Source organism: Sciurus carolinensis, chromosome 9, assembly GCF_902686445.1.
Source record: "Sciurus carolinensis chromosome 9, mSciCar1.2, whole genome shotgun sequence".
Classification (NCBI taxonomy): Eukaryota; Metazoa; Chordata; class Mammalia; order Rodentia; family Sciuridae; genus Sciurus; species Sciurus carolinensis.
This window is the reverse complement of record NC_062221.1, coordinates 28,636,346-28,651,052: the sequence shown is the minus strand read 5'-3', so window position 1 is coordinate 28,651,052 and position 14,707 is coordinate 28,636,346. Positions and strand designations below refer to the sequence as shown.

Below are 14,707 nucleotides of genomic sequence, written 5' to 3'. Positions count from 1 at the left end.
TCTTCTTGTTTCCACAGTCATTCTGGAAGATCACACTCTCAATGTCATGACCTCCCTGTCATGGAAGCAGCAATTCTGAATTGTCACGGAGGACCCAAGGAGATTGACTAGGCAGGAGATGCATGGTCAGCTTCTCACTCCAAAATTGTATAGCACAGGGTGCTCCCTCCAGCCCCCAGCAATGACCCAGACCTCCACAGGAACTAACCTACCCAGGATACACCAAAGACACTATCCCCACAACTCAAAGACAGTAGTCTCCAGAGCTTTCCCCCTCTTACCCACCCACAGGTGACAGACAATACAATAGAGTTTGAGGCCATGGAAGCCACAGGTGGATGAGGTTTGAGGTTCTGGTTTATGACCAACAACCAAGTTGCCAGGGGGCAGGTAATAACTGTCACTTGAGCAGTCAAGTGAAGAAAGCACATCTGGTATCTTCTGGGCAACTGATCTAGGAACTGGGACGGGGAGGGGTAGTCTTAAGTAGAGATCTGAGATACCCCTACCTCACCCTACCCCATCAGGAGGTCAGATGCCTCCTCCCCTTCTGGTTGGCTCTCTTGCAAACAACCAATCCCTCACCCACTGGTGGCAGCAGCAGAACTGGAAGAAGGGGCCCAACCCTACTGGGAGTCCTGCCTGGTGGGAGCTGGAATCAGGCCTAAGGGAGAATACAGTGGGTCCCAAACTGGGCTACACTTGAAGAAGTAGTGTGTAGCCCATACTCACACTGCATACTCACACTGAAAGCAGAACCCATCGGGGTTAAGTAGCATGCAGGATTGTAGGATTATAGCACAGTTGTTTAAATATGTCCTCAGAGCTTGGGGAACCAAGAGAGGACAATACACCCAGGGGAAGGATGTTAATCGTTAATTACATAGCAGTATCCAGAAGCAGAAGAAAGGGGGAGGGGAGCACCCAGAGCTTCTCCACAGGTCCATCATTCAGGGCAATTGGCAATAGTGAGGCCCAGACAAACCACAGATAGAAATGATCTGACTCTCGTTCAAACAATACTCTCCTCTCCCCGCAAGCCCTAAAAGGCTGTCCCCAGGAACCTCTGGGCAAATGTGTCTCCCTCTCTATGGCCCCAGGCACTGCCATTCAGCCTCATCAAACAGTGATGGACCACAGAGATGGGCAGGGCACCTGGTTCCATTCAAGGCCCAGTCCTTTCTCTAAAGCAGGATATGCCAATAATGCCTGAAACATACAGGTCTGTGTTAGGAGGCGAAACTGCACCTGGGAGTAAACAGAGCATTTGGAAAGCACTGCCGATGAGGCAGAGGTGGAAACTCTCCTCACAACACTAACACAGATACACTACAAAAATTCTTTGGTCAGTGAAGGCAGGCTCTATGATCCTAATTCAATGCCCAGTCCTTTGCCACCAACTGGAGAAACAGAGGTTAGTATATTCTCAGGAGAGGCACCTCAACCCCTTTAAGTCTGACTCTATCCCAGACAAAGCCAGGCTGTCTGCTTGGCCACCAGTCTCCCTTCCCTGGCCTAAAATACTGCTAGCTGCAAGGTTCCCCACTGAGTTGCCCAGTCCCACTATATGGGGTCTGACTGGATAAAATCTGGGGCAGCCTCAAGGTGAGGTGTCCTACCTCACGGTGGCTTTACCCTTGCACCCATGGGATGTCTCCCACATACCCACAGAAGTCAGTACCCAAGTTCTCACTCATCTTTCCAGAGGGGCCTAGGAGCTTCCCCTTCTGCCATCCCACCTTATCACTCAAATTGATGACCTGGTTCAGGCTACTTTTAGGACCCTCTCTGACAGTCCTGAGACTACGTTCCCTATATGCTCAAGCTGGTTTGCCAGCAGCCACACACACAAAAAAATACCATGGAGGGTGGGCAGGAAGACTAGAAGGTGGAAAGGTATAAAACGTGATAGATGGAACAGTGGACATACAACTTGAAGAACAAGTACAGTGCATTGCACCATAAGAACACCCCTCCCACCACCCACCCCACCACAAATCCTCCAGTTTCTGAAAGGAGACTGGCAGTCGCTGGGGCCCTGATGAGGTACCCAGAATCCTCAAGGTTGCAGAGTCCACAGGCATGGCACACTGTGCCACTGGCCACACACAAAGTTGGGCTGTTTTCTCAAACATTGCTGTATGAAGGAATCAGGCTGTTGAGTATGGCAGCAATGGCTGGAGCCATATTATAGGAGACAGGTTCACACGGAGTATCTGCTGGGCTCGCTGTCGAACCTCATCATCTGAGGACTGCCTGTCTACCTTTATGGCCTGGAACTTTAGTAGTTTTGCTGTTCCTGGTCCCAGCCATGCCTTAGGAGATTGGGGCCCACGCCGTGTTCTCTTCTTGGGAGGAAGGTCCTTTGCTTCCTCAGCCCTTTTCCTCTTCTGCCCCACAGTCTCAGAGTGGCTTTTCTGGCCCTTCCTTGCAGTCCTGGATTGAGCAGATCCCTTTGGCCTGCCCCTGCCCTTGGGCTGTGTCCGAGCCACCTTGGCCTTGGCCCTGGCCCGCACTGCCTTGGCCTTAGCCTTGACCTGTGCTGCCTTGGCTTTGGTTGCCTTGGCCTGCGTTCGAACCACACTGGCATGGGCACAGGCAGCTTTGGTTAGTGTTCGAGCTGCCTTGGCCTGGGCTGATTTGGTGCTCAGGGCAGACTGCCCTTTCATTTGCAGGCCACTGAGGGAACCAGTGGTTCTACAGGTCTTGCTCTGGAGCCCAGTTCCTTGTTGGGATCCAGACCCAGGGCCTTTGGGAGTCATACACTTAGGGCCCTTGTTTGTGGTTTTTCTGGGAGCTTTGGGCCGGGGGTTCCCTGGACCCTTCCCTGAACCTTTTCGTAGTTTCAGGGGAGAGTCCCCAAGTGAAAGTTTTAGTGACTGTGCCTTGGCACCTAAGCAAGGCACGGGAGTCTTGAATGGAACCAGAGCCTCAAGGACAACAGAAAGCCGCATGGCAGGGTAGACACCTGGATACAGGTGAGCAGGGAAGCCCACTGTTGCACCTTTGGCACGGCTGGCACTTGACTGCTTCAGGGAACTCAGCAGCAGGTTGGTGGTAGCGTGTTTGGCGAGGGCTGGTGTGGACCCTTTGGCCAGCCTGCCAGACAGTGGCATGGGGAGCAGTGTGGCCCTGCCTGAGGGCAGCTGCATGGCAGTTCGGGGAGCACTGGCTGGAGGTGACGTGGTAGCTGGGATGGGGGCACGAGCTTGTAGTTTCGTCTGGCTTGGAGGGTTGGCTGTACATGAACTATACCCATAGACATCACCACTGCGCAGAATGGTAGGTTGGAAGCCATCATCTCGCAGGCCCTGTAGGAAGGCCACAAGCTGGGCCTCTGTGGCACTGAGATCCTGGCTCATAGGGTTAAAGACAAGCAACGCCTCTTCCAGGGCCTTCTTCCCTGCTGTGGAGATGCGAGACCAGGAGTGCACAGCTTTTTCCTCCACATGCTGCACCACCACACTCATGGCATTAGGCACTGCAGATCTGCCTAGGTATCCGCAAATCAGCACTTGGCACCTCCAAGGCAAGAAGAAAAGAGTCAATAAGAATGGCACCAAGATATGGAGCCAAAGCAGGTAGACAGGTCTATCAGGACGCCCATTCTCCATGTCAGTTAGGAAACTAGTCAGAGTAAGTCACTCCCTGGGGTGCAACCCTGGTCTCATGACCCTCTACCATTTTGGAGTGGGTATTGATTAGCCATTTTTCAGTATACATGCTCAGAAGAACCTTAGACACCCAATCTGCTGCTGGGTTCCTGGAAATATTTAAATCTAGTTAATTTTAATTCATGTCTACGTTTTCTTTTCCTTTCTTTTTCTTTTTTGTTTTGAGACAGGATCTTGCTATGTTGCTCTGGCTGGTCTTAAACTTGCAGCCTTAAGTGATCCTCTTACCTCAGACTCCCTAGTAGCTGGTGTGTAGCCATCCTAGACTTAAATTTTTATTTTCTTTTTTTGTGGTTCTGGGGATCAAATTCAGGGCCCTGCCCAACTAGGCAAGTGCTCTACCACTGGGCTAGTGTTCTAACACTACATCCCCAGTCCTTATTAAATCTATATTTTCTGATGCCAAAAACTTAATTAGATAGCCCTGGGAACGCAAGCCAATATCCCTGTCTTCAAGAAGCCTGGTCCAGAAAGCAAGCCACAGCCACCATTAATGCTCTTAGGAGTGTATGGTGTAATGGAGCTTCGCTTGTCAACAGGTCAAGAAAGAACTCCTGCAAGAGGCAACATCTAGCTAGGATGAATAATGAATAAAAAAATACCAAGTGGAAATGAAGGTTATGTACTAGCTCTGAATTGTGAAAGAGCAAGGTACATCTGATATGTAGTCTGGGGCCTGGCTGAGTCTAGCTGGGAAAACTGTTTAAGGATATGACTGTTTCTCAGTTCTGAAGTTTTGCCAAAGGGCCCAGACTTACACTCAAATGTCCATGCTCATCTCTGTGCCTCCAGCTGCTGGTGCTTAGTGCTGGAAGAATGGGAGGATGGTCTCCCTGCCCATTGGAAGTTCTGCTTTCAGAAGCTACTTGGCAGTCCAATTCCTTGCTTTAGTCATGGAGACCAACCCCAGGAAAAGACAGGGACTCATTAAAAAGCTGATGAGTAGCAGGTGCATATGAAATCTCTAGGCAACCAGGTAGCCTGGGGGCCAGGCAGCCAGACCAAAAGCCCAAGCTTTGAAGTCAGGGACAAAAGCTCAGAGGTCAGCAGACAGCAGAACATCCCAGTTAGAGTTGTCTGGGAACCCTCAGGTTGTCCCAGGCTTCTCTGAAGCTGTGGCTGTCAATCATGACTAGTATCTATCACCCAACCCAGCTTCCGGTTCCCATAGGCAAGTGGCAGCTCCCCAGCTGCACTGGAGCATTCAAAGATCAGCTGGGATCAGGCAGGTCCCTGGGGCCTTGAGGACCGTCTGTACAGCTTGTTCCCACTGCCCTAAAAGAGCAGATGAAGTCTTCAGAATCCCCTGGAGGAAGTGCCCTAGGGCTCTTTGTTTGGAAACATTCTTGGATCCTCAGGTGTCTGAGGCACTTCCCCTCCCCAGAGGTCGCTCTACAAGCACAATCCTTGCACATGACTTTGGTTCTTTTATTTATTTATTATTATTATTATTTTTTGAGGGGATGTAATTCCCAGGGCAGTGAAGAATAGGGAGGGGCCTATTTCCCACCAGCAATCCCCGGTGCAGATACTGGGGGTGACCCAGGGGCTCTTTGCCCAGGTCAGTGGGAACCCAGGGTAAGGGTCTTCTCAGCTTTCAAGAGGCTTCGGAAACAGGATGCAGCCGGGCCCCAGACTTGCCTTCACATGTACCTCTGGGGCCAGCAGGGGAAGTTGACCGAAGATGGGGTCGGGCGAGGCGCCAGCCAAGTGAAATGGGGTCAGGGGGCATATCGGGGCCCTCTGGCTGGGAGTCCGCGTCCCTGGGGCCCGAACGGCAGAGGGGAGGCGGGGGTCACAGCGGCAGCAAAATGTGTGGGGTGGGCCGTCCTAGCTCGACCCCTACCGTGCAGCCCCAGGGTGGGGTCGCTGAATGGGGGAGGGGCGGGGGTCTGGGCCAAACCGGCGGAGAACGCGGGTTCGGAAAGTCAGCCGCCCGGCCCCTCCGCCCTGCCGCCTCACAGGCCGCCACTCCGCGTCGCGGCTAGGCCTGCGGCTCCAACCTACCGGCGCCGCCGCGGGGACCCAGGACGCGCCTCTGCGCCGCCTCCGATGCTCCAACATGGCCGCCCGCTGCGCGCCGGAAGTGTGCCGTGCTTCCGCTTCCGGTACCGGTCCGCCCTAATGACCCTTGACCCCGAGACCCCATTTCTCCACAAAGTCTTGTGGGCGAGGTAGATTGGGTACCCGGGAGGGCTGCCTGGAGGTGGTGGCCACGAAGACTGCCACAAACCCATCTGGTACAATGCAGGGGTTTCAGTAGCAAAGGTGCCCTCTAGCGCAGCCCCTGGTAAGACTCACTGGAGTCTAGCTAGGACAGGATTAGTGGCCATCTGACATCCTTTCTAAGAGGCCTTCGTAATGCATTGACATCTGGGAGTGGTTCCTGGCAAGGGCCAGGACATTTTCCACACTCTGGTCCTCCTGTAGAGACTGACAAGGCCTACTTCTGTTCCAGGCACCTAACCAGAGGGTGAAAGGAGTGTTCCCTAACAGGAAGTGTCTCAGGGTATCCCCTGTTGTGCAAAAAGGGTATCTCCTCTGAGGATAAAAGGCCCTCCTCTCTAACTAAAAATGGAGCCCACTGCACATCACAAGAAAGACAGGTATACCCATGTGATCACAAGTGCTATACAGAAGCCCAAAGGCATTCATGTTCAGTTTTTAAACCATAGTATACCAGTTTGGGCCTGAGTACACTTACCCAAGCATTTGTACACTAATGTAGTGGAGAGACCCTGGTCCAGCTTCAGCTCCTCAATGGTGCAAAATTCTCACCTCCAATCTTAATACTGCCCAGATTCCCTGTCCTTTTCTCTAGGAGACTGGGACATCAATCTTTCCACCTTGCCCTGTAGCCAGCAGAGGGATGGTGGTTATAGAGCCCACTGCCCCACAGCACCAAATTAGAGAACACAGGACGAAATTAGCCTTAGGGTCCTGTGCCTTCAGATGAGGGGTCAGAATGATCTCCACAAGTCTGACCAAAAGTTCCATTTGTCAGGATCTCCTGAATCTGGATTGGGAACCATCATGGGAGTTCTGCTTTCATGGGTGTGATAGTAGGGGCATGAACTTAGAGCCTGAGACAGAAGGCAGAAATATCGCCACAACTCTTGTACCCTAATCTTTGCAATGGTGTCATATTTGGTATTTGGGGGCAGGTAGAGGTCTATTAGCCGTTATAGGAGGATGGCTGGAAGCTTCTTTTAGGGTCCGTGTACTTGTCCTCTTCCTTTGCAATATGACCTCAGAATCCTCAGGTTGCTATCTATAAAGAGGGATCCAGACACCCCTAAATACAAGCACACACTCCACTCAGCAGTGCCCTAAGCCTCACCTGGTGCCACTAGCTTCTAGGGTCTCCACACTGAGAAGTGCCTTCAAGCATAGTCCAGATGTCCAGCAAGAACTGCAAAATCTCCTGCTTCTCTGGGATCAGTACCTTATAGCTCCTGGAAAGGAAGTATGGGACTCTTGGGCCAGGGTCTAATAGGCTACCAAAAGGAAGTCCCAACTTGGCATTTCCAGCTGTGAACTAGCCTTATCTCTGGCCTGTCCATGATTGAGAGTCAGGGGCTGGTTTTTCATTTTCAGGCCAATTCAATCTTACCTTCTACTGTTGTTGTCTTCCAAAACCAGCAGAAGTTTTGTTCCCCTGTGTGCATGAGCCATGGTTATGCAAACCCAAACCATTTCTGTGAATAGGCAGAGCTTGACCTCCAGGGATGGCACCAGCCCGGGTATGTCTTGGAAAGAGATCTCTCTTTGGTGATATCCAGCCGAGAGCTCAGGGCAAAATGGAGGGTCAAGAAGGGTAGGTCCATCCCTGTCTGTCCCTGCTAGTCATGGGAACAGAAGAGATGGTGGGGGTTAGGGGTATATACCATAGAGTATCTAGCCCCCCGAGTGGGTGCTGAACTTTCTGCATCCTGGTGCCCAGAAAGTCACACATGGAACTCTCTCAGAGCACAATCTGACTTGACTGGACTTTGGTGGATGCTGACCTTAAGACATAAGTGGAATCAGACAGGATGAGGCAGGAAGAGTCTACCTCATCCTGGGAAGATGATTCCAGGATCCATCCCCTGTTCTCCATTTGGTACCTTATATGGTCCTAAGTAGACTCTGGACCCATATCCACCTGAGAAGAGAGATTTGGTGGAGATTTAGATATGAGTGAAGGTAGCAGCCTGGGAAAGATTGCCCCAAGAGCCAGAATGTGTGCCAGGAGGAGAGCTGGGGCCAGAGCTTGAGCTACTCTCTGGGGAGAGAAAGGAAGAAGAGCCAGCAAAAGATTTTAAGACACAAGGCAAGCAGCAGGAGGAAGTTGAGGTCACAAAAGATGAAACTCTGAATATGCTAGTAAAACTTCAGCTGAGACAAGCACAACAGAGACCCTCTAGTTTTAGCTCTATAATGACTTTTAAAGAACACTTTTGGAGAAGAAGTGGCAACAGATTGCGGTGGTAAAAACAAGGCAGGAGAGCCTATGAGGGTAAATGTCTTCAAGAACTTGAGTGGAGAGACTTGGTTCTGGGAGGTGTCTAAGGGCAGGCAGGCAGCTTGTAAGTAACTGGAAAGGAGGGTGTAGGAGCATGGAGAGGAAATAGTGTTAAGTGTGAGGGGTCTTCACAGCAGTGTGAGCATCCCATGGGGGGAAGCACCAGTGCTCCAAATGTGGAGCAAGACAGGGTGAAGTGGGGTGGGAAGACAGAGGCCTTCTAGTCAGGGTCTATGCAGTCTGTAAGTAGCCATGACATCACCATTTCTGTGCAGGCTCCTGACTCCAACTGTCAGACGCTGAAAGGGTTGAAGGCTCTATGGCCATAGGAAAGAGTTTACTCACAATTTGGAAGGCCAGAATTCAGGCAGGTCCCCAAACAGTTCTCCACCCATAACTAATGGAATTTGAGAATGAGGACCTCAGTTCTCATTGCTCTATAGGCCCATGTTCTACACTGGCTTCCAAAATCCCTAGAAGGATCATCTGGGCCCAGTTGCCCACAGTGGTAAGCTTTATACCTCATTTAGTGACTACTCCTCTGCTGATGCTTTCTGACTTCACCACTCATATGGTGATATGCACTTGTATCTTTGTCTCCAATCTGCTGTGGGGAAACTAAGACAAACACTGTCTGTGAAAGCGGGACAGGGAGCCTTATGCAGTGTCACATACTAGTAATCCCAGCAACTAAAGAGGCTAAGGCAGGAGGATCACAAGTTTGAGGCCAGCCTCAGCAACTTATCAAGACCCTGGACTCAAAATAAAGAATAGAGTTAGGGATGTAGCTCAGTGGTAATGTGTCCCTAGGTTTAATCACCAGTACCTTGAGAAAAAGAAAGGGGAAAAAAAAAAAAAAAAGACAAGGCAGTGAGCTGACAGACAACTGCAAGGACCTCTTCCCACAGGTTACCTCTGACTCGTACAAGTGAGCCCTCGGCTCAAAGACTCAGCTAATATTCTGAATGCTCCAATGTTCCAAAGATAGATTGGACTAAGTTCTGAGTGTGAGCTAGTTGGGTCTTCACCACACCAATTAGTTCTTACCTAACTCCTGATTTGGCCCTGAACCCTGAAGATGCAGTCACAAAGTAGCCCCAGAGTAGCCGTCTCAGACCTCACAGAATGAGACCAGTGACCCACCTGGGAGGGCTCTTCTAGCTCATCCAATGCTCAGAGCTACCCAAGAATTCCTTCCACCCAGGCCTGTGAGACCCTGAGGCCACTGTCTGCTCCTCCATCTCCTACTGATATTAATATGTACTATAGGATCTATTCTGTTCCCTGTTTTGTGACCAGGTAAGGGCAATCAGCCCGCAGCCCCCCACTCAAGGCCCAGGCCACGCCCAAAGTGGCCTCCAGAGGGCGCAGCCGCAAAACCCGTAGTTGGGCTCCTCCAAGCTCAACTGCTAGGGGACGGCGCCGGCCCCTCAAGCCCACAGGTACCAGGCCCTGCTCACCCAGGCTGGGTCCGGCTCAGAACAAGCCCTCATCGTACCCGTGATGCGTCGCTCGCCGCTGCCTCATTTCTATCCCCGTCTGAGGTCGGACCCTAAATGCTGGCAGGCCCACGGTCCATATGTCCATTTGTTTGTTCATTTGTGTGTGTTCGTGGGTCTGCGAGCCCTTCTCCGGCCGCGGCATGTGCAGAGTTAAGGCGGGAGGAGGTTTTCCAGAGTCTGGGGAAGGGGGAGCGAGGGGCGGACCCGGTCCAGCCCCGCCCCACGCCGGAGCGGTGCCGGAGCCCCGCCGGAGCCCGGCTTCAGCCTTAGCCAGAGCCGGCGTCAGCGGAGGCGGAACGGCGGACCCCGTACCCCGGCGGCACCGGAGCCCCGGCCGGTGAGTCCCGCGGGAGCCGCGCTCGGGGGAAGTTTGGGGAGTGGAGCGTAGAGCCCCCAAGCGCACTCGCCCAGACCCGCCCCCACCTCAGCAAGCTGGAAGTTTGGGGCCAAGAGGCCATCCTGCCGGAACCAGGGTCTAAGAATGGAGACCCTCTTAGTAAAGGGAAAGCTGAAGAACTTGAGTCCCACTCGTAAGGGACTCAGAAAATCCAGTTGCTCATTCCTGCAAGAAATGTCCTGGGTTCTAGGACCCCAGAATCCTGTGTTCATGAGATTCCCCAAACCAGTCCCCGCTCCTTGTAGACACCAGGGGATCTGCTAGCGTGGGGAAATTCTTGATGGTGGACCTCCAGGGGAGTGTGGATCCCTGGCACCCGGCCCCTTGAGTCCCAAATACCCCAGACCCTGACCTTCTGCTGGCGAGAATGGTTGAACCCTGTGAAATGATGTGTAAGGATACCCAGGAGTCAGACTGTTGACAGGTGGGGGACCAGGATGGATGGATCCCAGGCAGCCCAGGGCACGTCCTAAGCCAGTATGGGGAGGATTTAGCAGGACCTCCCTCATGCAGAACCAGGATGAGGCTTATTGAGAGGGAAGGAAGGGCACTAGGCTGGACAGTCCTGTTCTAGTAACCTTACTTCCACCTAGACCCAGATTGACTGAGTTGTTCCTAGTTGTTAGCACAGGGGCGGGGGAGGAGCATCCTTCATGCCCCCATAGAGAGTAGAGCACACTCTGTATCCTCCTTCTCACTACAGACCTAGTCAGAGAGGTCTCTCCCTTATTTTTCCCACCAGTGATTTTGGGCCTGCCCTGCCCTCAGCAACAAGCGATTCATCTGTTTCCTGAGAGGCTGGCTGGTCAGTGGCCCTGACCCTGTTTTCCCTCTTTCCTCCAGGTGGAGGAAATCCCTGGACTGCTCAGACACTCCTTGCAGCCTTGGCAGAATCAAGATGAGGCTCTATCATGTCTCCCCAGTGAGGCCTTCAGCCTGAGCAGATAGCATGGCCTGCCACGGGCAGTGAATGACATGGCTGCAGGAAGTGGCTGCACCTTTGCTTGGCAGGTGTTCCCTCCCATGCCCACTTGCCGGGTATATGGCACAGTGGCGCACCAGGATGGGCAGGTGCTGGTGTTGGGGGGCTGTGGCCGGGCTGGATTACCCTTGGATACTGCCGAGACACTGGACATGGCTTCTCACACATGGCTGGCACTGGCGCCTCTGCCCACTGCCCGAGCTGGTGCAGCTGCTGTGGTTCTGGGCAAGCAGGTGCTAGTTGTGGGTGGTGTGGATGAGGTCCAGAGTCCAGTAGCTGCTGTGGAGGCCTTCCTAGCCGATGAGGGCCGCTGGGAGCGTCGGGCCACCCTCCCTCAAGCAGCCATGGGGGTTGCAACTGTGGAGAGAGGTGAGTGGCCTTCCAAGAAAGGTCCCTAAGGTGTGCCCCAATACCCTCCATTCTCTTCTGACTTAGTCCCTTACTCTCAGAGCTGCCCAGACATTGCCTTGCTTCCTGTGTCCTCTCCTACCTACCTCTGAACTGGGCTGTGAGATGGGGGTAGAGCCCAGGCTGGTCCCCAGAATGATAGGAGGCCTCAGCTACCACCCTGCCTTATTCCTCATTTCTAAGAGACAGTAGTGGGGGGTGGCCTAATGACTCTCATGGTTATAAATAGTCTGGGGTTGGGGGAGGGAAGCGGGGACCTTGGCTCAGAGCCCAGCAAATGCTTAAGTGCTTAGACTCCCCCATTATATACACTTCCGCACCAGGGATCCTCATATGAAAAAGGCCAGGCTGACCTGGAGATGGTTGCCATGGAAGCCCAGTAGACAGGCACATCACCCCAAGGCCCCAGACATGCACGTAGCTCATCCTAAGGGCCTAACAGAAGGCAAACCTAAACTAGTGTAAGGGTGTGGTGTAAAGGTGCTGGCAGGGAGACTGGTACTCAAAGCTTGTGGACAACACCTCTATCTTACAGGCCTAAGCCCCTCTCTCAGCCCTACCCCCACCCTCAACTGATCTTCAGTCCCCAATTGATCCCCAGTCTTCTCCTCAGACTGAGCTTCATGCTAAGCAGATATCCATATGCCCCCCCACCCCTGGTTTAAATGATCCTTCCCCCCACAAGGGATCCCCCACCTGTGTCCACCAGGTCTGACCACTGGCCCAGACCAGCCCTGCTTAGATGCCAGACTTGGTTGCCATAGCGTCTCCAGGGAGACAGAGCTGGATTATAATTAGATCAGCTGCCTCCTGCTCTTCACTCAGAGGGGCCCTGGCCAGAGTGATAATCCCACCTCTCACAGCTCCTACCCCAGATGTGTAGCAGAGTTTTCGACAAACACCATGGGTCTCCAGCCACTCTAGGCCTGACTAGGGCAGCCCTCAGGATGGAATGCCCTAGCTAGGCTAGAGTGCAGTCTGAATTACTCTTTTTTATGCAGATGGTATGGTGTATGCCCTGGGAGGAATGGGCCCTGACACGGCCCCCCAGGCCCAGGTACGGGTATATGAGCCCCGCCGTGACTGCTGGCTTTCGCTACCCTCCATGCCCACACCCTGCTATGGGGCTTCCACCTTCCTGCATGGGAACAAGATCTATGTTTTGGGTAAGGGTCTGGGAGATGTGAGAAAGGGATTTAGAGTCCAACAGCATAGGTTGGTGGGATAGAGATCTAGCTCAATCTGAGATGGCAGAATTTGAGAAACTTGGGGGGATCCAGTCCTACTCTGAGACTCTGACTGCTGGTAGTCTGCTGAAGTTGGAAAACCAAACCCCATTGTCTGAGCATCTGTGTGGTGGATGATCCACATGCAGATGTGTACACAGCTGTGCATGGGAGGCTGGGGCAGACAGATCTGCAACTTAGTGAGTGAGGAGCCAACCAAGTCCCCTAGACTCCCTCCCCAAGTGTCCCAATTCCACTGACAGGGGGCCGTCAGGGCAAGCTCCCAGTGACTGCTTTTGAAGCTTTTGATTTGGAGGCCCGTACCTGGACCCGGCATCCAAGCCTGCCTAGCCGCAGGGCCTTTGCTGGCTGTGCAATGGCCGAAGGCAGTGTCTTTAGCCTGGGTGGCCTGCAGCAGCCTGGGCCCCACAACTTCTACTCTCGTCCACACTTTGTCAACACTGTGGAGATGTTTGATCTGGAGCATGGTGAGCAGTGGCTGTCCTGGGCTATTCTCTCTGTGGGATGGAGGGGCATAGTATGTGTTTGTATGGTTAGATGTGACCTCCCCTCTCCTGCAGGGTCCTGGACCAAGTTGCCTCGTAGTCTGCGTATGAGGGATAAGAGGGCAGACTTTGTGGTTGGCTCCCTTGGGGGCCACATCGTGGCCATCGGGGGCCTTGGTAAGTCCTTGTGGGGCTAGGGAAAAGAAGGGAGCCTAAGATAGGAAAGAGTAGCCCCCAGCAGGAATACCCCCTTCTCCAGTCCCTCCAGAGGTCAGGATTATGTGAGCTCCCTTTCCTTGTCTGTGACATAGGCAGGTTGTGATCTGCCTCATCCAGTGCCTGACTGGGGGTCTGTGTACAATCAGGGGCCTAGGAAACAGAAACAAGACAAGTGACTACTGAATGCATGGCCAAGTGGACAAATCAAAACATAAATCAGTGAATGAACAAATACTGAACAGGGACAATGAGGAGCAAGGCACTTATAGCCTGTCCTGGAGTGATACCCACTGGGCTCAGGGAGCAAAAAGGTCCGGACCCCCCCTTATAACTGTCTGTCTCTCCTACAGGAAACCAGCCATGCCCTCTTGGCTCTGTGGAGAGCTTCAGTCTTACACGACGGCGCTGGGAGGCACTGCCCGCCATGCCCACAGCTCGCTGCTCCTGTTCTAGCCTACAGGCAGGGCCTCGGCTCTTTGTCATTGGGGGTGTGGCCCAGGGCCCCAGTCAAGCTGTAGAGGCACTGTGTCTGTGTGATGGAGTCTAAAGGCCTGGTGGGACCTGTTCATTGGGGCAGCTCTGTGCAGAAGCAGGTGTCTGTGGTTCCATTTGCTGCTGAGAGAGCTCTGCATGACTGTGGGATGAGGGAGACACAGGGGCAGGCACTTGAGGCACTCCCTTGGTGGCTTGGATTGGGGAGCCTTTGTCTTTAGCATAGTCCTCTCATATGCTCACATCTAATTTTACCACAATACATTCATGACCATATCTAACTCCACCCTTACCCAGGAACCCCCTAGGCCCTCTGTCTAAGTGGAAAGTGGGGAGCGGGGAGAGCTGGTCTTGCACCCTGCAGGTTAGGCATTGACTACCTAGAGTTGACCAGAACCACCTTAATGGTCATTCCTAAAAAATCCCAGCTGCCAGTCTATCTTGAGGGTTCCTGCAGACTTAGGTGTATTCAGAGAGGGTGAGGGACACAGAGGGAATGGAGGAAAGGATGTAAAAACTGCCAGAGGGCAAGGGAAATGCTGGCTTCGGGCCCTCTACATTGCTGGTTGTATGACCTTGGAAAAGTCATTTCACCTCTCTGTGCCTCAGCATCCTCATCTGTGAATGGGGATCTCTGAAACCTTCCTACCCTACCTACCTCACAGGGATGTTGTGAGGACCCAGGGATTTTGCGTATGGAAGTAAAAGTACTACTAAAATCTGATGTGGGGATCCTGGTGTGGACACCCATGTTGCCCTCATGGCCCCTGTCCTTTCAGTGCTTCAACTCCCAGGGA

At 52.9% G+C, this 14,707-nt stretch overlaps 2 protein-coding genes across 5 annotated transcripts; one reads left to right on the top strand and one right to left on the bottom strand.

The window, feature by feature from the left end:
* Positions 1–450: 450 nt before the first annotated feature.
* Ccdc71 (coiled-coil domain containing 71) lies at positions 451–9,801 on the bottom strand. 4 transcript variants are annotated; one of them, XM_047565192.1, is made up of 2 exons: positions 9,677–9,801; positions 451–3,522 (listed from the first exon to the last, which is right to left on the bottom strand). In XM_047565192.1, exons 1-2 carry the CDS (start codon positions 9,775–9,777, stop codon positions 2,151–2,153), a joined length of 1,473 nt encoding a protein of 490 aa, XP_047421148.1. In that variant the 5' UTR covers positions 9,778–9,801; the 3' UTR covers positions 451–2,150. The 4 variants fall into 4 exon arrangements, with proteins under 4 accessions (XP_047421148.1, XP_047421150.1, XP_047421147.1 ...); XM_047565194.1 differs by having other exon boundaries at positions 9,639–9,795; XM_047565191.1 differs by lacking the exon at positions 9,677–9,801 and adding an exon at positions 5,682–5,822.
* On the top strand, positions 9,594–14,627 carry Klhdc8b (kelch domain containing 8B). The gene is made up of 6 exons (XM_047565196.1): positions 9,594–10,017; positions 10,921–11,428; positions 12,469–12,633; positions 12,957–13,181; positions 13,275–13,376; positions 13,769–14,627. The coding sequence occupies exons 2-6, from the start codon at positions 11,053–11,055 to the stop codon at positions 13,963–13,965; spliced, it is 1,065 nt and encodes a 354-aa protein (XP_047421152.1). The 5' UTR covers positions 9,594–10,017; positions 10,921–11,052; the 3' UTR covers positions 13,966–14,627.
* Positions 14,628–14,707: the final 80 nt, after the last annotated feature.